We start from the raw sequence: 20,018 nt of genomic DNA on the forward strand, positions 1-20,018 counted from the left end.
AAATAAAATAAAATAAAATAAAATAAAATAAAATAAAATAAAATAAAATAAAATAAAATAAAATAAAATAAAATAAAATAAAATAAATAAAATAAAATAAAATAAAATAAAATAAAATAAAATAAAATAAAATAAAATAAAATAAAATAAAATTAAACTAAACTAAACTAAAATTAAACTAAACTAAACTAAAAGATCAACTCAGGATTATTTTCATCTTCCTTTCTCGCATCTGCTATTTAATGAGAAATCACAATAATCCTCAGACAAATAGATAGAGGTAGAAATAAAGATAGAGGTAGAGCTGGAAGTAGGCGTAGAGGTAGACGTAGGGGAGGAGGTAGAGGTAGAGGTAGGGGTAGGGGTTGGGGTTGGGATAGAGGTAGGAGTAGAAATAGAGATAATGGTAGAGGTAGAAGTAGAGGTAGAGGTAGAGGTAGAGGTAGAGGTAGAAATAGAGGTAGAGGTAGAGGTAGAGGTAGAGGTAGAGGTAGAGGTAGAGGTAGAGGTAGAGGTAGAGGTAGAGGTAGAGGTAGAGGTAGAGGTAGGGGTAGAGGTAGAGGTAGGGGTAGGGGTAGAGGTAGAGGTAGGGGTAGGAATAGAGGTAGGGCTGGGGTGGAGGTAGGGGTAGAGGTAGGGGTAGGGATAGAGGTAGAGGTAGAGGTAGAGGTAGAGGTAGAGGTAGGGGTAGGGGTAGGGGTAGGGGTAGGGGTAGGGGTAGGGGTAGGGGTAGAGGTAGAGTTAGTAAGAGTAGGGGTAGAGGTAGAGATAGAGGTAGAGGTAGAGGTAGAGGTAGAGGTAGAGGTAGAGTTAGTAAGAGTAGGGGTAGAGGAAGACGTAGAGGTAGAGGTAGAGGTAGAGGTAGAGGTAGAGGTAGAGGTAGAGGTAGAGGTAGAGGTAGAGGTAGAGGTAGAGGTAGGGTTTGGGGTTGGGGTTGGGGTAGAGGTAGAGGTAGGGGTTGGGGTTGGGGTAGAGGTAGAGGTAGAGGTAGAGGTAGAGGTAGAGGTAGAGGTAGAGGTAGAGGTAGAGGTAGAGGTAGAGGTAGGGGTAGGGGTAGGGGTAGGGGTAGGGGTAGGGGTAGGGGTAGAGGTAGAGTTAGTAAGAGTAGGGGTAGAGGTAGAGATAGAGGTAGAGGTAGAGGTAGAGGTAGAGGTAGAGGTAGAGTTAGTAAGAGTAGGGGGTAGAGGAAGACGTAGAGGTAGAGGTAGAGGTAGAGGTAGAGGTAGAGGTAGAGGTAGAGGTAGGGGTTTGGGGTTGGGGTTGGGGTAGAGGTAGAGGTAGGGGTTGGGGTTGGGGTAGAGGTAGAGGTAGAGGTAGAGGTAGAGGTAGAGGTAGAGGTAGAGGTAGAGGTAGAGGTAGAGGTAGGGGTAGAGGTAGAGGTAGAGGTAGAGGTAGAGGTAGAGGTAGAGGTAGAGGTAGAGGTAGAGGTAGGGGTAGGGGTAGAGGTAGGGGTAGGAGTAGAAGTAGGGCTGGGGTGGAGGTAGGGGTAGAGGTAGGGGTAGGGGTAGAGGTAGAGGTAGAGGTAGAGGTAGAGGTAGAGGCAGAGGTAGAGGTAGGGGTAGGGGTAGGGGTAGGGGTAGATGTAGAGTTAGTAACAGTAGGGGTAGAGGTAGAGGTAGAGGTAGAGGTAGAGGTAGAGGTAGAGGTAGAGGTAGAGGTAGAGGTAGAGGTAGAGGTAGAGGTAGAGGTAGGGGTAGGGGTAGGGGTAGGGGTAGAGGTAGGGGTAGGGGTAGGGGTAGGGGTAGGGGTAGGGGTAGGGGTAGAGGTAGAGGTAGAGGTAGAGGTAGAGGTAGAGGTAGAGGTAGAGTTAGAGGTAGGGTTTGGGGTTGGGGTTGGGGTAGAGGTAGAGGTAGAGGTAGGGGTTGGGGTTGGGGTAGAGGTAGAGGTAGGGGTAGGGGTAGGGATAGGGGTAGAGGTAGGGGTAGAGGTAAAGGTAGGGGTAGGGGTAGAGGTAGAGGTAGAGGTAGAGGTAGAGGTAGAGGTAGAGGTAGAGGTAGGGGTAGGGGTAGAGGTAGAGGTAGAGGTAGAGGTAGAGGTAGAGGTAGAGGTAGAGGTAGAGGTAGAGGTAGAGGTAGGGGTAGAGGTAGAGGTCGAGGTAGAGGTAGGGGTAGGGGTAGGGGTAGGGGTAGGGGTAGAGTTAGTAACAGTAGGGGTAGAGGTAGAGGTAGAGATAGAGGTAGAGGTAGAAGTAGAGTTAGTAAGAGTAGGGGTAGAGGTAGAGGTAGAGGTAGAGGTAGAGGTAGAGGTAGAGGTAGAGGTAGAGGTAGAGGTAGAGGTAGAGGTAGAGGTAGAGGTAGAGGTAGGGGTAGAGGTAGGGGTAGAGGTAGAGGTAGGGGTAGAGGTAGGGGTAGAGGTAGGGGTAGGTGTAGAGGTATAGGTAGAGGTAGGGGTAGAGGTAGGGGTTGGGGGTTTCGGTTAGAGGTAGAGGTAGAGGTAGGGTTGGGGTTGGGGTAGAGGTAGAGGTAGAGGTAGGGGTTGGGGTTGGGGTAGAGTTAGTAAGAGTAGGGGTAGAGTTAGAGGTAGAGGTAGAGGTAGAGGTAGAGGTAGAGGTAGAGGTAGAGGTAGAGGTAGAGGTAGGGGGTAGGGGTAGGGGTAGGGGTAGAGGTAGGGGTAGGAGCAGAGGTAGGGGTAGGGGTAGGGGTCGAGGTAGGGGTTGGTGTTGGGGTAGAGGTAGAGTTAGTAAGAGTAGGGGTAGAGGTAGATTTGGTAAGAGTAGAGGTAGAGGTAGAGGTAGAGGTAGAGGTAGAGGTAGAGGTAGAGGTAGAGGTAGAGGTAGAGGTAGAGGTAGAGGTAGAGGTAGAGGTAGAGGTAGAGTTAGGGGTAGGGGCTAGAGGTAGGGCTAGAGGTAGGGGTATGTGTAGAGGTATAGGTAGAGGTAGAGGTAGAGGTAGGGGGTTGGGGTTGGGGTAGAGGTAGAGGTAGGGGTAGAGGTAGGGGTTGGGGTTCGGTTAGAGGTAGAGGTAGAGGTAGGGTTGGGGGTTGCGTTAGAGGTAGAGTTAGTAAGAGTAGGGGTAGAGGTAGAGGTAAGGGTAGAGGTGAGGTAGAGGTAGAGGTAGAGGTAGAGGTAGAGGTAGAGGTAGAGGTAGAGGTAGAGGTAGAGGTAGAGGTAGAGGTAGAGGTAGAGGTAGAGGTAGAGGTAGAGGTAGGGGTTGGGGTTGGGGTTGGGGTTGGGGCAGAGGTAGAGGTAGAGGTAGAGGTAGAGGTAGAGGTAGAGGTAGAGGTAGAGGTAGAGGTAGGGGTAGAGGTAGGGGTAGGAGTAGAGGTAGGTGTTAGAGGTAGGAGTAGAGGTAGAGATAGTGGTAGAGGTAGGAATAGGGATAGAGGTAGGGGTAGAGGTAGGGGTAGAGGTAGGAGTAGGTGTAGAGGTAGAGATAGAGGTAGGGGTTGGGGTTGGGGTAGAGGTAGAGGTAGAGGTAGAGGTAGAGGTAGAGGTAGAGGTAGAGGTAGAGGTAGAGGTAGGGGGTAGAGGTAGGGGTAGAGGTAGGGGTAGGGGTAGAGGTAGAGGTAGGGGTACGAGGTAGAGGTAGGGGTAGAGGTAGATGTAGGGGTTGGGGGTTTCGGGTAGAGGTAGGTGTTAGAGGTAGAGGTAGAGGTAGAGGTAGAGGTAGAGGTAGAGGTAGAGGTAGAGGTAGAGGTAGAGGTAGGTGTAGAGGTAGGGATAGAGGTAGGGGTAGAGGTAGGGGTTGGGGGTTAGGGTTGGGGTAGAGGTAGAGGTAGAGGTAGTGGTAGAGGTAGAGGTAGAGATAGAGGTAGGGGTTGGGGTTGGGTTAGAGGTAGGGATAGAGGTAGGGGTAGAGGTAGGGGTAGGGGTTGGGGTAGAGGTAGAGTTAGTAAGTGTAGGGGTAGATGTAGAGGTAGGGGTAGAGGTAGAGGTAGAGGTAGAGGTAGTAAGGAGTAGGGGTTAGAGGTAGAGGTAGAGGTAGAGGTAGAGGTAGATGTAGGGGTAGGGGTAGGGGTAGGGGTAGGGGTAGAGGTTAGTAAGAGTAGGGGTAGAGGTAGAGGTAGAGGTAGAGGTAGAGGTAGAGGTAGAGGTAGAGGTAGAGGTAGAGGTAGGGGTAGGGGTAGGGGTAGGGGTAGAGGTAGAGGTAGAGGTAGAGGTAGAGGTAGAGGTAGAGGTAGAGTTAGTAAGAGTAGGGGTAGAGGTAGAGGTAGAGATAGAGGTAGAGGTAGAGGTAGAGGTAGAGGTAGAGGTAGAGGTAGGTGTTGGGGTTGGGGGTTGGGGGTAGAGTTAGAGGTAGGGGTAGGGGTAGGGGTAGGGGGTAGGGGTAGGGGTAGGGGTAGGGGTAGGGGTAGGGGTAGGGTAGAGATAGGGGTAGGAGTAGAGGTAGGGGTAGGGGTAGAGGTAGGGGTAGAGGTAGAGTTAGGGGTAGGGGTAGAGGTAGAGGTAGAGGTAGTAAGAGTAGGGGTAGAGGTAGAGGTAGAGATAGAGGTAGAGGTAGAGGTAGGGGTAGGGGTAGAGGTAGGGGTAGAGTTAGAGGTAGGGGTAGGGGTAGAGGTAGGGGTAGGGGTAGAGGTAGAGGTAGAGGTAGAGGTAGAGGTAGAGGTAGAGGTAGTAAGTGTAGGGGTAGAGGTACAGGTAGAGATAGAGGTAGAGGTAGAGTTAGGAAGAGTAGGGGTAGAGGTAGAGGTAGAGATAGGGGTAGGAGTAGAGGTAGGTGTAGGGGTAAGTGTAGAGGTAGAGGTAGTGGTAGGGGTAGGGGTAGAGGTAGAGGTAGTAAGAGTAGGGGTAGAGGTAGAGGTAGAGATAGAGGTAGAGTTAGTAAGAGTAGGGGTAGAGGTAGAGGTAGAGGTAGAGGTAGAGGTAGAGGTAGAGGTAGAGGTAGAGGTAGAGGTAGGGGTAGAGGTAGAGGTAGGGGTAGGGGTAGAGGTAGGGGTAGGAGTAGAGGTAGGGCTGGGGTGGAGGTAGGGGTAGAGGTAGGGGTAGTGGTAGAGGTAGAGGTAGAGGTAGGGGTAGAGGTAGAGTTTGTAAGAGTAGGGGTAGAGGTAGAGGTAGAGATAGAGGGTAGAGTAGAGGTAGAGGTAGAGGTAGAGGTAGAGGTAGAGGTAGAGGTAGAGGTAGAGGTAGAGGTAGAGGTAGAGGTAGAGGTAGAGGTAGAGGTAGAGGTAGAAGTAGAGATAGAGGTAGTGGTAGAGGTAGAGGTAGGGGTAGAGGTAGAAGTAGAGGTAGCGTAGAGGTAGAGGTAGAGGTAAGGGTAGAGGTAGAGGTAGGGGTAGGGGTAGAGGTAGGGGTAGGAGTAGAGGTAGGGCTGGGGTGGAGGTAGGGGTAGAGGTAGGGGTAGTGGTAGAGGTAGAGGTAGAGGTAGGGGTAGAGGTAGAGTTTGTAAGAGTAGGGGTAGAGGTAGAGGTAGAGATAGAGGAAGAGTAGAGGTAGAGGTAGAGGTAGAGGTAGAGGTAGAGGTAGAGGTAGAGGTAGAGGTAGAGGTAGAGGTAGAGGTAGAGGTAGTGGTAGAGGTAGAGGTAGAACTAGAGGTAGAGGTAGAAGTAGAGGTAGAGGTAGGGGTAGAGATAGAGGTAGAGGTTGGGGTTGGGGTAGAGATAGGGGTAGGAGTAGAGGTAGGGGTAGGTGTAGGGGTGGAGGTAGGGGTTGCTGTTGTGTTTGGGGTTTGGGTAGAGGTAGAGGTAGAGGTAGAGTTAGTAAGAGTAGGGGTAGAGGTAGAGGTAGAGGTAGAGGTAGAGGTAGAGGTAGAGGTAGAGGTAGAGGTAGAGGTAGGGTAGAGGTAGAGGTAGAGGTAGAGGTAGGGGTAGGGGTAGGGGTAGGGGTAGGAGTAGAGGTAGGAGTAGAGGTAGAGATAGTGGTAGAGGTAGGAGTAGGTGTAGAGGTAGATGTAGAGGTAGAGGTAGAGGTAGAGGTAAAGGTAGAGGTAGAGGTAGAGGTAGAGGTAGAGGTAGAGGTAGAGGTAGAGGTAGGGGTTGGGGTAGGGGTAGGGGTAGGGGTAGGGGTAGGGGTAGGGGTAGAGGTAGAGTTAGTAAGAGTAGGGGTAGAGGTAGAGGTAGAGATAGAGGTAGATGTAGAGGTAGAGGTAGAGGTAGAGGTAGAGGTAGAGGTAGAGGTAGAGGTAAAGGTAGAGGTAGGGGTAGTGGTAGAGGTAGAGGTAGGGGTAGAGGTAGGGGTAGAGGTAGGGGTAGAGGTAGAGGTATAGGTAGGGGTAGGGGTAGAGGTAGAGTTAGTAAGAGTAGGGGTAGAGGTAGAGGTAGGGGTAGAGGTAGGGGTAGAGGTAAAGGTAGAGGTAGGGGTAGTGGTAGAGGTAGAGGTAGGGGTAGAGGTAGGGGTAGAGGTAGGGTTAGAGGTAGAGGTATAGGTAGGGGTAGGGGTAGAGGTAGAGTTAGTAAGAGTAGGGGTAGAGGTAGAGGTAGAGGTAGAGGTAGGGGTAGAGGTAGAGGTAGAGGTAGAGGTAGAGGTACAGGTACAGGTAGAGGTAGAGGTAGAGGTAGAGGTAGATGTAGAGGTAGATGTAGAAGTAGAGGTAGAGGTAGAGGTAGAGGTAGGGGTTGGGTTTGGGGTAGAGGTAGAGGTAGGGGTAGGTGTAAAGTTAGAGGTAGAGGTAGAGGTAGAGGAAGAGGTAGGGGTTGGGGTTGGGGTAGAGGTAGAGGTAGAGGTAGGGGTAGGGGTAGAGGCAGGGGTAGGAGTAGAGGTAGGGGTTGGGGTAGGGGTAGAGTTAGGGGTTGGGGTTGGGGTAGAGGTAGATTTAGTAAGAGTAGGAGTAGAGGTAGAGGTAGAGGTAGTTTTAGGTGTAGGGGTATATGTAGGTGTAGAGTTATAGTTAGAAGTAGAGTTAGAGGTAGGGGTAGGGGTAGAGGTAGGGGTAGGTGTAGAGGTATAGGTAGAGGTAGAGGTAGAGGTAGGGGTTGGTGTTGGGGTAGAGGTAGAGTTAGGGGTTGGGGTTCGGTTAGATGTAGAGGTAGAGGTAGGGGTAGAGGTAGGGGTAGAGGTAGAGGTAGAGGTAGAGGTAGAGGTAGGGGTAGGGGTAGGGGTAGGGGTAGGAGTAGAGGTAGGAGTAGAGGTAGAGGTAGTGGTAGAGGTAGGAATAGGGATAGAGGTAGGGGTAGAGGTAGGGGTAGGTGTAGAGGTAGAGGTAGAGGTAGAGTTAGAGGTAGAGATAGCGGTAGGGGTTGGGTTTGTGGTAGAGGTAGATGTAGAGGTAGAGGTAGAGGTAGGGGTTGGGGTTGGGGTAGAGGTAGAGGTAAGGGTTTGGGTTGGGGTAGAGGTAGAGTTAGTAAGAGTAGGGGTAGAGGTAGAGGTAGAGGTAGAGGTAGAGGTAGAGGTAGAGGTAGAGGTAGAGGTAGAGGTATGGGTAGGTGTAGAGGTAGAGGTAGGAGTAGGGGTAGGGGTAGAGGTAAAGGTAGGGATAGGTGTAGAGGTATAGGTAAAGGTAGATGTAGGGGTTGGGGTTGGGGTAGAGGTAGGTGTAGAGGTACAGGTAAAGGTAGAGGTAGGGGTAGGTGTAGAGGTAGAGGTAGAGGTGGAGGTAGAGGTAGGGTTAGTAAGAGTAGGGGTAGAGGTAGAAGTAGAGGTAGAGGTAGAGTTAGTAAGAGTAGGGGTAAAGGTAGAGGTAGAGGTAGAGGTAGAGGTAGAGGTAGAGGTAGAGGTAGAGGTAGAGGTAGAGGTAGAGGTAGAGGTAGGGGTAGGGGTAGGGGTAGGGGTAGGGGTAGAGGTAGGTGTATGTTTAGAGGTAGGTGTAGAGGTAGAGGTAGAGGCAGAGGCAGAGGCAGAGGCAGAGGCAGAGGCAGAGGTAGAGGTAGAGGTAGAGGTAGAGGTAGAGGTAGAGGTAGAGGTAGGGGTAGGGGTAGGGGTAGAGGTAAAGGTAGGAGTAGAGGTAGGGGTAGAGGTAGAGGTAGAGGTAGGAGTAGAGTTAGGGGTAGGTGTAGAGGTAGAGGTAGAGGTAAATGTAGAGATAGAGGTAGAGGTAGGGGTTGGGTTTGTGGTAGAGGTAGAGGTAGAGGTAGAGGTAGAGGTAAAGGTAGAGGTTGGGGTTGGGGTAGAGGTAGAGTTAGTAAGAGTAGGGGTAGAGGTGGAGGTAGAGGTAGAGGTAGAGGTAGAGGTAGAGGTAGAGGTAGAGGTAGAGGTAGAGGTAGAGGTAGGGGTTGGGTTTGGGGTAGAGGTAGAGTTAGAGGTAGAGGTAGGGGTAGGTGTAGAGGTAGAGGTAGAGGTAGAGGTAGAGGTAGAGGTAGAGGTAGAGGTAGAGGTAGAGGTAGAGGTAGGGGTAGGGGTAGGGGTAGAGGTAGGGGTTGGGTTTGGGGTTGACGTAGATGTAGAGGTAGAGGTAGGGGTAGAGGTAGAGGTAGAGGTAGAGGTAGAGGTAGAGGTAGAGGTAGAGGTAGAGGTAGAGGTAGAGGTAGAGGTAGGATTAGGGGTAGGGGTAGGGGTAGGGGTAGAGGTAGGAGTAGGGGTAGGGGTAGAGGTAGGGGTAGAGGTAGGAGTAGGGGTAGAGGTATGGGGAGGTGTAGAGGTAGAGGTAGAGGTAGAGGTAGAGATAGAGGTAGAGGTGGGGGTTGGGTTTGGGGTAGAGGTAGAGGTAGAGGTAGAGGTAGAGGTAGAGGTAGAGGTAGAGGTAGAGGTAGAGGTAGAAGTAGTGGTAGAGGTAGAGGTAGAGGTAGAGGTAGAGGTAGAGGTAGAGGTAGAGGTAGGTGTAGAGGTAGGGGTAGGAGTAGAGGTAGGGATAGGGGTAGGGGTAGAGGTAGGGTTGGGGTTGGGGTAGAGGTAGAGTTATTAAGAGTAGGGGTAGAGGTAGAGTTAGAGGTAGAGGTAGGGTTAGGTGTAGGGGTAGGTGTACGTGTAGAGGTATAGTTAGAGGTAGAGGTAGAGGTAGGGGTAGGGGTAGAGGTAGAGGTAGAGGTAGAGGTAGAGGTAGAGGTAGAGGTAGAGGTAGAGGTAGAGGTAGAGGTAGAGGTAGAGGTAGAGGTAGGGGTAGGGGTAGGGGTAGGTGTAGGGGTAGGAGTAGAGGTAGGTGTAGGGGTAGAGGTAGAGGTAGAGGTAGAGGTAGAGGTAGGGGTAGGTGTAGGAGTAGAGGTAGGAGTAGAGGTAGAGATAGTGGTAGAGGTAGGAATAGCGGTAGAGGTAGGGGTAGGTGTAGAGGTAGGTGTAGAGGTAGGTGTAGAGGTAGAGGTAGAGGTAGAGGTAGAGGTAGAGGTAGAGGTAGAGGTAGAGGTAGAGGTAGAGGTAGAGGTAGGGGTTGGAGTTGGGGTAGAGGTAGAGGTAGAGGTTGGGGTTTGGGTTGGGGTAGAGGTAGAGTTAGTAAGAGTAGGGGTAGAGTTACAGGTAGAGGTAGAGGTAGAGGTAGAGGTAGAGGTAGAGGTAGAGGTAGAGGTAGGGGTTGGGTTAGAGGTAGGGATAGAAGTAGGGGTAGAGGTAGGGTTTGGGGTTGGGGTTGGGGTTGGGCTTGGGTTTGGGTTTGGGGTTGGGGTAGAGGTAGATGTAGAGGTAGAGGTAGAGGTAGATGTAGAGATAGAGGTAGGTGTAGAGGTAGAGTTAGAGGTAGAAGTAGAGGTAGAGGTAGAGGTAGGGGTTGGGGTTTCGTTTGGAGTAGAGGTAAAGTTAGAGGTAGGGGTTGGGTATGGGGTAGAGGTAGAGTTAGTAAGAGTAGGGGTAGAGGTAGAGGTAGAGGTAGAGGTAGGGGTAGGTGTTGGGGTTGGGGTAGAGGTAGACGTAGAGGTAGAGGTAGGGGTAGAGGTAGAGGTAGAGGTAGAGGTAGAGGTAGAGGTAGAGGTAGAGGTAGGATGAGGGGTAGGGGTAGGGGTAGGGGTAGAGGTAGGAGTAGGGGTAGGGGTAGAGGTAGGAGTAGAGGTAGGAGTAGGGGTAGAGGTATGGGGAGGTGTAGAGGTAGAGGTAGAGGTAGAGGTAGAGGTAGAGATAGAGGTAGAGGTAGGGGTTGGTATTGGGGTAGAGGTAGAGGTAGAGGTAGAGGTAGAGGTAGAGGTAGAGGTAGAGGTAGAGGTAGAGGTAGAGGTAGGGGTTGGGGTAGAGGTAGGGGTTGGGGTAGAGGTAGAAGTAGAGGTAGAGGTAGAGGTAGAGGTAGAGGTAGAGGTAGAGGTAGAGGTAGAGGTAGAGGTAGAGGTAGGGGTTGGGGTAGAGGTAGGGGTTGGGGTAGAGGCAGAAGTAGAGGTCGAGGTAGAGGTAGAGGTAGAGGTAGAGGTAGAGGTAGAGGTAGAGGTAGAGGTAGAGGTAGAGGTAGGTGTAGAGTTAGGGGTAGGAGTAGAGGTAGGGATAGGGGTAGGGGTAGAGGTAGGGTTGGGGTTGGGGTAGAGGTAGAGTTATTAAGAGTAGGGGTAGAGGTAGAGTTAGAGGTAGAGGTAGGGTTAGGTGTAGGGGTAGGTGTACGTGTAGAGGTATAGTTAGAGGTAGAGGTAGAGGTAGGGGTAGGGGTAGAGGTAGAGGTAGACGTAGAGGTAGAGGTAGAGGTAGAGCTAGAAGTAGAGGTAGAGGTAGAGGTAGGGGTAGGAGTAGGGGTAGGGGTAGGGGTAGGAGTAGAGGTAGGTGTAGGGGTAGAGGTAGAGGTAGAGGTAGAGGTAGAGGTAGAGGTAGGGGTTGGTGTTCGGGTTGGGGTTGGGGTAGAGGTAGAGGTTGGGGTAGAGGTAGAGGTAGAGGTAGGGGTAGGTGTAGGAGTAGAGGTAGGAGTAGAGGTAGAGATAGTGGTAGAGGTAGGAATAGCGGTAGAGGTAGGGGTAGGTGTAGAGGTAGGTGTAGAGGTAGGTGTAGAGGTAGAGGTAGAGGTAGAGGTAGAGGTAGAGGTAGAGGTAGAGGTAGAGGTAGGGGTTGGAGTTGGGGTAGAGATAGAGGTAGAGGTTGGGGTTTGGGTTGGGGTAGAGGTAGAGTTAGTAAGAGTAGGGGTAGAGTTACAGGTAGAGATAGAGGTAGAGGTAGAGGTAGGGGTTGGGTTAGAGGTTGGGATAGAAGTAGGGGTAGAGGTAGGGGTTGGGGTTGGGGTTGGGGTTGGGCTTGGGTTTGGGGTTGGGGTAGAGGTAGATGTAGAGGTAGAGGTAGATGTAGAGATAGAGGTAGGTGTAGAGGTAGAGGTAGAGGTAGAAGTAGAGGTAGAGGTAGGGGTTGGGGTTTCGTTTGGAGTAGAGGTAAAGTTAGAGGTAGGGGTTGGGTATGGGGTAGAGGTAGAGTTAGTAAGAGTAGGGGTAGAGGTAGAGGTAGAGGTAGAGGTAGAGGTAGAGGTAGAGGTAGAGGTAGAGGTAGAGGTAGAGGTAGAGGTAGAGGTAGGGGTAGGTGTTGGGGTAGGTGTTGGGGTTGGGGTAGAGGTAGACGTAGAGGTAGAGGTAGGGGTAGAGGTAGAGGTAGAGGTAGAGGTCGAGGTAGGGGTAGGTGTAGAGGTAGAGGTAGAGGTAGAGGTAGAGTTAGAGGTAGAGGTAGAGGTAGAGGTAGAGGTAGAGTTAGAGGTAGGGGTAGGGGTAGCGTTTGGGGTTTCGTTTGGAGTAGAGGTAAAGTTAGAGGTAGGGGTTTGGTATGCGGTAGAGGTAGAGTTAGTAAGAGTAGGGGTAGAGGTAGAGGTAGACGTAGAGGTAGGGGTAGGTGTCGGGGTTGGGGTAGAGGTAGACGTAGAGGTAGAGGTAGGAGTAGAGGTAGGCGTAGAGGTAGGGGTAGGTGTAGAGGTAGAGGTAGAGGTAGAGGTAGAGGTAGAGGTAGAGGTAGAGGTAGAGGTAGAGGTAGAGGTAGGGGTTGGTGTTGGGGTTGGGGTAGAGGTAGAGGTAGAGGTAGAGGTAGAGGTAGGCGTAGAGGTAGAGGTAGAGGTAGAGGTAGAGGTAGAGGTAGAGGTAGAGGTAGAGGTAGAGGTAGAGGTAGAGGTAGAGGTAGAGGTAGAGGTAGAGGTAGAGGTAGAGGTAGAGGTAGAGGTACGGGTTGGGGTTGGGTTAGAGGTAGGGATAGAGGTAGGGGTAGAGGTAGGGGTTGGGGTTGGGTTTGGGGTTGGGGTTGCGGTAGAGGTAGACATAGAGGTAGAGGTAGAGGTAGAGGTAGAGGTAGAGGTAGACTAGAGGTAGAGGTAGAGTTAGAGTTAGAGGTAGAGGTAGAGGTAGGGGTTGGTGTTGGGTTTGGAGTAGAGGTAAAGGTAGAGGTAGGGGTTGGGTATGGGGTAGAGGTAGAGTTACTAAGAGAAGGGGTAGAGGTTGAGATAGATGTAGAAGTAGGGGTAGGTGTTGGGGTTGGGGTAGAGGTAGACGTAGAGGTAGAGGTAGAGGTAGGGGTAGGTGTAGAGGTAGAGGTAGGGGTTGGGGTTGGGGTTGGTGTAGAGATAGAGTTAGAGGTAGAGGTAGGGGTTGGGGTTCGGTTAGAGGTAGAGGTAGAGGTAGGGGTTGGTGTTGGGTTTGGAGTAGAGGTAAAGGTAGAGGTAGGGGTTGGGTATGGGGTAGAGGTAGAGTTACTAAGAGAAGGGGTAGAGGTTGAGATAGATGTAGAAGTAGGGGTAGGTGTTGGGGTTGGGGTAGAGGTAGACGTAGAGGTAGAGATAGTGGTAGAGGTAGGAATAGCGGTAGAGGTAGGGGTAGGTGTAGAGGTAGGTGTAGAGGTAGGTGTAGAGGTAGAGGTAGAGGTAGGGGTAGAGGTAGAGGTAGAGGTAGAGGTAGGGGTAGAGGTAGAGGTAGAGGTAGAGGTAGAGGTAGAGGTAGAGGTAGAGGTAGAGGTAGAGGTAGAGGTAGAGGTAGAGGTAGGGGTTGGGGTTGGGGTTGGGGTAGAGGTAGAGGTAGAGGTTGGGGTTTGGGTTGGGGTAGAGGTAGAGTTAGTAAGAGTAGGGGTAGAGTTAGAGGTAGAGGTAGATGTAGAGGTAGAGGTAGAGGTAGATGAGGTAGAGGTAGAGGTAGAGGTAGAGGTAGAGGTAGAGGTAGAGGTAGAGGTAGAGGTAGAGGTAGAGGTAGAGGTAGAGGTAGAGGTAGAGGTAGAGGTAGGGGTTGGCTTAGAGTTAGGGATAGAAGTAGGGGTAGAGGTAGGGGTTTGGGTTGGTGTTGGGGTTGGGGTTGGGTTTGGGTTTTGGGTTGGGGTAGAGGTAGAGGTAGATGTAGAGATAGAGGTAGAGGTAGGGGTAGAGGTAGAGGTAGAGGTAGAGGTAGAGGTAGAGGTAGAGGTAGAGGTAGAGGTAGAGGTAGAGGTAGAGGTAGAGGTAGGGGTTGGGGTTGGGGTTGGGGTTGTAGTAGAGGTAAAGGTAGAGGTAGGGGTTGGGTATGGGGTAGAGGTAGAGTTACTAAGAGTAGGGGTAGAGGTAGAGATAGATGTAGAGGTAGGGGTAGGTTTTGGGGTTGGGGTAGAGGTAGACGTAGAGGTAGAGGTAGGGGTAGGTGTAGAGGTAGAGGTAGGGGTTGGGGTTGGGGTTGGTGTAGAGATAGACGTAGAGGTAGAGGTAGGGGTTGGGGTTCGGTTAGAGGTAGAGGTAGAGGTAGGGTTGGGGTTGGGGTAGAGTTAGAGTAAGTAAGAGTAGGGGTAGAGGTAGAGGTAGAGGTAGAGGTAGGGGTAGAGGTAGAGGTAGAGGTAGAGGTAGAGGTATAGATAGAGGTAGAGGTAGAGGTAGAGGTAGAGGTAGAGGTTGAGGTAGAGGTAGAGGTAGAGGTAGAGGTAGAGGTAGAGGTAGAGGTAGAGGTAGAGGTAGAGGTAGAGGTAGAGGTAGAGGTAGAGGTAGGGGTTGGGGTTGGGTTTGGAGTAGAGGTAAAGGTAGAGGTAGGGGTTGGGTATGGGGTAGAGGTAGAGTTACTAAGAGTAGGGGTAGAGGTAGAGATAGATGTAGAGGTAGGGGTAGGTGTTGGGGTTGGGGTAGAGGTAGACGTAGAGGTAGAGGTAGAGGTAGGGGTAGGTGTAGAGGTAGAGGTAGGTGTAGAGGTAGAGGTAGAGGTAGAGATAGAGGTAGAGGTAGGGGTTGGGTTTGGGGTAGAGGTAGAGGTAGAGGTAGGAGTTGGTGTAGAGGTAGAAGTAGTGGTAGAGGTAGAGGTAGAGGTAGAGGTAGAGGTAGAGGTAGAGGTAGAGGTAGAGGTAGAGGTAGAGGTAGAGGTAGAGGTAGGGGTAGGGGTAGGGGTAGGGGTAGGGGTAGAGGTAGGAGTAGGGGTAGGGGTAGAGGTAGGAGTAGATGTAGGAGTAGGGGTAGAGGTAGGGGTAGAGGTATGGGGAGGTGTAGAGGTAGAGGTAGGGGTAGAGGTAGAGGTAGAGGTAGAGGTAGAGGTAGAGGTAGAGGTAGAGGTAGAGGTAGAGGTAGAGGTAGAGGTAGAGGTTGAGGTTGAGGTAGAGGTTGAGGTAGGGGTTGGGGTTGGGGTTGGGGTAGAGGTAGAGGTAGAGGTAGAGGTAGAGGTAGAGGTGGAGGTAGAGGTAGAGGTAGAGGTAGAGGTAGAGGTAGGGGTAGGTGTAGGGGTAGGGGTAGGGGTAAGGGTAGGAGTAGAGGTAGGAGTAGAGGTAGAGATACTGGTAGAGGTAGGAATAGCGGTAGTGGTAGGGGTAGAGGTATGGGTAGGTGTAGAGGTAGAGGTAGAGGTAGAGGTAGAGGTAGAGGTAGAGGTAGAGGTAGAGGTAGAGGTAGAGGTAGAGATAGATGTAGGGGTTGGGGTTGGGGTAGAGGTAGAGGTAGAGGTAGAGTTTGGGGTTTTGGTTGGGTTAGAGGTAGAGTTAGTAAGAGTTGGGGTAGAGGTAGAGGTAGAGGTAGAGGTAGATGTAGAGGTAGATGTAGAGGTAGATGAGGTAGAGGTAGAGGTAGAGGTAGAGGTAGAGGTAGAGGTAGAGGTAGAGGTAGAGGTAGAGGTAGGGGTTGGGGTTGGGGTTGGGGTTGGGGTTGGGGTAGAGGTAGAGGTTGAGGTAGGGGTTGGGGTTGGAGTTGGGGTAGAGGTAGACGTAGAGGTAGAGGTAGAAGTAGGGGTAGGTGTAGAGGTAGAGGTAGAGGTAGATGTAGAGGTAGAGGTAGAGGTAGAGGTAGAGGTAGAGGTAGAGGTAGAGGTAGAGGTAGAGGTAGGGTTTGGGGTTGTGGTTGGGGTAGTGGTAGGTGTAGGGGTAGAGGTAGAAGTAGAGGTAGAGGTAGGGGTTGGGGTTCGGGTTTGGGTTGGGGTAGAGGTAGAGGTTGGGGTAGAGGTAGAGGTAGGTGTAGTGGTATAGATAGAGGTAGAGGGAGAGGTAGGGGTAGGGGTAGATGTAGAGGTAGAGGTAGAGGTAGAGGTAGAGGTAGAGGTAGAGGTAGAGGTAGAGGTAGAGGTAGAGGTAGAGGTAGGGGTTGGGTTAGAGGTAGGGATAGAAGTAGGGGTAGAGGTAGGGGTTTGGGTTGGTGTTGGGGTTGGGTTTGGGTTTGGGTTTGGGGTTGGGGTAGAGGTAGAGGTAGAGGTAGATGTAGAGATAGAGGTAGAGGTAGGGGTAGAGGTAGAGGTAGAGGTAGAGGTAGAGGTAGAGGTAGAGGTAGAGGTAGGGGTTGGGGTTGGGGTAGAGGTAGGGATAGAGGTAGGGGTAGCGGTAGGTGTTGGGGTTGGGGTCGGGGTAGAGGTAGAGGTAGATGAGGTAGAGGTAGAGGTAGAGGTAGAGGTAGAGGTAGAGGTAGAGGTAGAGGTAGAGGTAGAGGTAGAGGTAGAGGTAGGGGTTAGGGTTGGGGTTGGGGTTGGGGTTGGGGTTGGGGTTGGGGTAGAGGTAGAGGTAGAGGTAGAGGTAGAGGTAGAGGTAGAGGTAGAGGTAGAGGTAGAGGTAGAGGTAGAGGTAGAGGTAGGGGTTGGGGTTGGGGTTGGGGTAGAGGTAGTGGTTGAGGTAGGGGTTGGGGTTGGAGTTGGGGTAGAGGTAGAGGTAGAGGTAGAGTTAGAGGTAGAGGTAGAGGCAGAGGTAGAGGTAGGTGTAGGTGTTGGGGTTCGGGTAGAGGTAGAGGTAGAGGTAGGGGTAGAGGTAGGGGTAGAGGTAGAGGTAGGGGTAGAGGTAGAGGTAGGGATAGAGGTAGAGGTAGAGGTAGGGGTAGGGGTAGAGGTAGGGATAGAGGTAGGGGTAGCGGTAGGTGTTGGGGTTGGGGTCGGGGTAGAGGTAGAGGTAGAGGTAGAGGTAGAGGTAGAGGTAGAGGTAGAGGTAGAGGTAGAGGTAGGGGTTAGGGTTGGGGTTGGGGTTGGGGTTGGGGTAGAGGTAGAGGTAGAGGTAGAGGTAGAGGTAGAGGTAGAGGTAGAGGTAGAGGTAGAGGTAGAGGTAGAGGTAGAGGTAGGTGTTGGGGTTCGGGTAGAGGTAGAGGTAGAGTTAGGGGTAGAGGTAGGGGTAGAGGTAGAGGTAGAGGTAGAGGTAGAGGTAGAGGTAGAGGTAGAGGTAGAGGTAGAGGTAGAGGTAGGGGTAGAGGTAGGGGTAGAGGTAGGGGTAGAGGTAGAGGTAGAGGTAGAGTTAGGGGTAGAGGTAGGGGTAGAGGTAGAGGTAGAGGTAGAGGTAGGGGTAGGGGTAGAGGTAGGGATAGAGGTAGGGGTAGAGGTAGAGGTAGAGGTAGAGGTAGGGGTAGAGGTAGAGGTAGAGGTAGAGGTAGAGGTAGAGGTAGAGGTAGGGGTAGGGGTAGGGGTAGGGGTAGGGGTAAGGGTAGGAGTAGAGGTAGGAGTAGAGGTAGAGATACTGGTAGAGGTAGGAATAGCGGTAGTGGTAGGGGTAGAGGTATGGGTAGGTGTAGAGATAGATGTAGGGGTTGGGGTTGGGGTAGAGGTAGAGGTAGAGGTAGAGTTTGGGGTTTTGGTTGGGTTAGAGTTAGAGTTAGTAAGAGTTGGGGTAGAGGTAGAGGTAGAGGTAGATGTAGAGGTAGATGTAGAGGTAGATGAGGTAGAGGTAGAGGTAGAGGTAGAGGTAGAGGTAGAGGTAGAGGTAGAGGTAGAGGTAGAGGTAGAGGTAGAGGTAGAGGTAGAGGTAGAGGTAGAGGTAGAGGTAGGGATAGAGGTAGGGGTTGGGGTTGGGGTTGGGGTTGGGGTTGGGGTAGAGGTAGAGGTTGAGGTAGGGGTTGGGGTTGGAGTTGGGGTAGAGGTAGACGTAGAGGTAGAGGTAGAAGTAGGGGTAGGTGTAGAGGTAGAGGTAGAGGTAGATGTAGAGGTAGAGGTAGAGGTAGAGGTAGAGGTAGAGGTAGAGGTAGAGGTAGAGGTAGAGGTAGGGTTTGGGGTTGTGGTTGGGGTAGTGGTAGGTGTAGGGGTAGAGGTAGAAGTAGAGGTAGAGGTAGGGGTTGGGGTTCGGGTTTGGGTTGGGGTAGAGGTAGAGGTTGGGGTAGAGGTAGAGGTAGGTGTAGTGGTATAGATAGAGGTAGAGGGAGAGGTAGGGGTAGGGGTAGATGTAGAGGTAGAGGTAGAGGTAGAGGTAGAGGTAGAGGTAGAGGTAGAGGTAGAGGTAGAGGTAGAGGTAGAGGTAGAGGTAGAGGTAGGGGTTGGGTTAGAGGTAGGGATAGAAGTAGGGGTAGAGGTAGGGGTTTGGGTTGGTGTTGGGGTTGGGTTTGGGTTTGGGTTTGGGGTTGGGGTAGAGGTAGAGGTAGAGGTAGAGGTAGGGGTAGAGGTAGAGGTAGAGGTAGAGGTAGAGGTAGAGGTAGAGGTAGAGGTAGAGGTAGAGGTAGAGGTAGAGGTAGAGGTAGAGGTAGGGGTTGGGGTTGGGGTTGGGGTTGGGGTAGAGGTAGGGATAGAGGTAGGGGTAGCGGTAGGTGTTGGGGTTGGGGTCGGGGTAGAGGTAGAGGTAGATGAGGTAGAGGTAGAGGTAGAGGTAGAGGTAGAGGTAGAGGTAGGGGTTAGGGTTGGGGTTGGGGTTGGGGTTGGGGTTGGGGTTGGGGTTGGGGTAGAGGTAGAGGTAGAGGTAGAGGTAGAGGTAGAGGTAGAGGTAGAGGTAGAGGTAGAGGTAGTAAGTGTAGGGGTAGAGGTAGAGGTAGAGGTAGAGGTAGAGGTAGAGGTAGAGGTAGTGGTTGAGGTAGGGGTTGGGGTTGGAGTTGGGGTAGAGGTAGAGGTAGAGGTAGAGGTAGAGTTAGAGGTAGAGGTAGAGGCAGAGGTAGAGGTAGGTGTAGGTGTTGGGGTTCGGGTAGAGGTAGAGGTAGAGGTAGGGGTAGAGGTAGGGGTAGAGGTAGAGGTAGGGGTAGAGGTAGAGGTAGGGATAGAGGTAGAGGTAGAGGTAGGGGTAGGGGTAGAGGTAGGGATAGAGGTAGGGGTAGCGGTAGGTGTTGGGGTTGGGGTCGGGGTAGAGGTAGAGGTAGAGGTAGAGGTAGAGGTAGAGGTAGAGGTAGAGGTAGGGGTTAGGGTTGGGGTTGGGGTTGGGGTTGGGGTAGAGGTAGAGGTAGAGGTAGAGGTAGAGGTAGAGGTAGAGGTAGAGGTAGAGGTAGAGGTAGAGGTAGAGGTAGGTGTTGGGGTTCGGGTAGAGGTAGAGGTAGAGTTAGGGGTAGAGGTAGGGGTAGAGGTAGAGGTAGAGGTAGAGGTAGGGTTAGATGGAGATGATGTGGAGAGATAAATGGATCTGATCTACCCCTTGATGGCCGTTGATTGACACTGCCACAGAGAAGGTGCCTCAGATGTCAGATTTCTCAGGAGAGCAGTCAGGATGAACCAAAGCAGTTTTGCCTGGACTCCTGCAGCACGCAGGCACCTGAGCGCAGTCAGCTGGGTGCCAGCGACACTTGGCTGGAAGAGAAATCCCCGCGAGAAGAAAGCTGAGCCCCAGCCAAGCGGCACCTGGAGAGCCAAGGGGCGAGGAAAAGGGCTTCCCCTCACCCCAGGCTGCCAGCCTGGCCAGAAATGCCATGAAATGGCTCATCCCACGTTTTACTATCCTGTTTTATTTAACCTGGCAATAAATCCGCGTATATCGTATGAGTGCTGTGATTAGCTCCTACCCACGGCTCCTCAGCTCGGGCTGGCTGTTTTTGGGGGGACACGGGGGACATCGCCCTGCAGAGTGGCTCAGCCCCATCCTGCCCACGGGCACCAGAGGCTGGGAGCAGCCCCGGAGACACCGGGAGCTCTTCTCCAGCAGCACCGGGAGCGGGCTGGCGGTGCCGGGGGGCCATCACCCCACGCAGCGACCCCGAGACAAACAAGAGCGGCCCAGGAGGGCCGTGTTGCGAGAAGGAAGTATTATTTAACGTGCATTGTGTTGGGAAACGAAAACAAGGGGCCTGGCGCCGGGCCAGCTCCCTTGGCCTCTGATTTTTAATTTTTTTTTCTTGCTTTTTTTCTTTTCTCTTCTGGGCAATTGTTCTGGTTAGGCCTTTTTTTTTTTTTTTTTTAATTATTCTGTTTTGTTTTGTTTGCTTTGGTGTTGTGTTTTTTTTTTTTTTATTATTATTATTATTATTATTATTATTATTTTTTTTTTTTTGAGCTGACTTCTCAGTGCGCTTCCTGTGTTTTGGCACAGGGGCTGCCCAATCGCTCTGCTCTGCCACGCTTCCCTCCTGCCCCACCGCCACTGCCACCACCGCGGCCACCGGGGCCTGGGTTACATCACGGGGGGCACGGGGGCTTCGCGGGACAGAGGGGAGCGGCGGGCAGCGGGGTGAGTCAGAATGGAAAGGCCGCGCGCATTGCTGCCGGCTGACTCACCGGCCCTGAGGAAAGAAAAAAAAAAAGAAAAAAACAACAAGAAAAGAAAATTCCAGCCAGATTCTTTCGGGGAGGTAAACAAGGTCAGGCAGCGCAGCCAGATCCTGTTTACCTGGGACAGGATGGGTTTGCGGAGCCCGTGCTGGGAGCGGGATGTGTTGGCACCACTCGGGGCACCCACCAAAGGAGCCCCCCGGGGCCACTTTGCGAGAAGCCAGGCGGCTCAAGCACGAGGACAAATCCCCAAATTTCGGATTCCCCCGGCTGCTGCCGGTGCTCACCCACGGCCCCCCACGGCCGAGGATCCCACGCGGCCCCGCTCTCCCTCCCCACGCGGAAGCCCCGGCAGCCGGGCAGCCCATCGGCCCCTTCCAGACGCTGACTGAGTGTTTTTTCCTGATAGCGAGGCGTGTGTGAGTGGATGTTGCTCAGGCGAATATCCTGTTCTTGCGACGGGACGGGGACGCGGGGGGGGTGTTATGCCGGGATTTCGCATTCCTGGCATTCCTGCCTTGGCCGGGGATGGGAGCGCTGCAAAACAGCCCGGTGGCAGGGAGCGGGCACCC

At 52.3% G+C, this 20,018-nt stretch overlaps 1 protein-coding gene across 1 annotated transcript; it reads right to left on the reverse strand.

Annotated features, from left to right (window-relative positions):
- Positions 1 to 213: 213 nt before the first annotated feature.
- Positions 214 to 18,820, reverse strand: LOC137842201 (mucin-2-like). Its single transcript, XM_068656365.1, has 10 exons — positions 18,744 to 18,820; positions 16,396 to 16,513; positions 16,105 to 16,209; positions 15,698 to 15,891; positions 12,888 to 13,172; positions 12,088 to 12,359; positions 11,916 to 11,969; positions 10,316 to 10,401; positions 4,575 to 5,463; positions 214 to 365 (listed from the first exon to the last, which is right to left on the reverse strand). Exons 1-10 carry the CDS (start codon positions 18,818 to 18,820, stop codon positions 214 to 216), a joined length of 2,232 nt encoding a protein of 743 aa, XP_068512466.1.
- Positions 18,821 to 20,018: the final 1,198 nt, after the last annotated feature.

Source organism: Anas acuta, chromosome 1 (genome assembly GCF_963932015.1).
Source record: "Anas acuta chromosome 1, bAnaAcu1.1, whole genome shotgun sequence".
Taxonomy (NCBI): domain Eukaryota; kingdom Metazoa; phylum Chordata; class Aves; order Anseriformes; family Anatidae; genus Anas; species Anas acuta.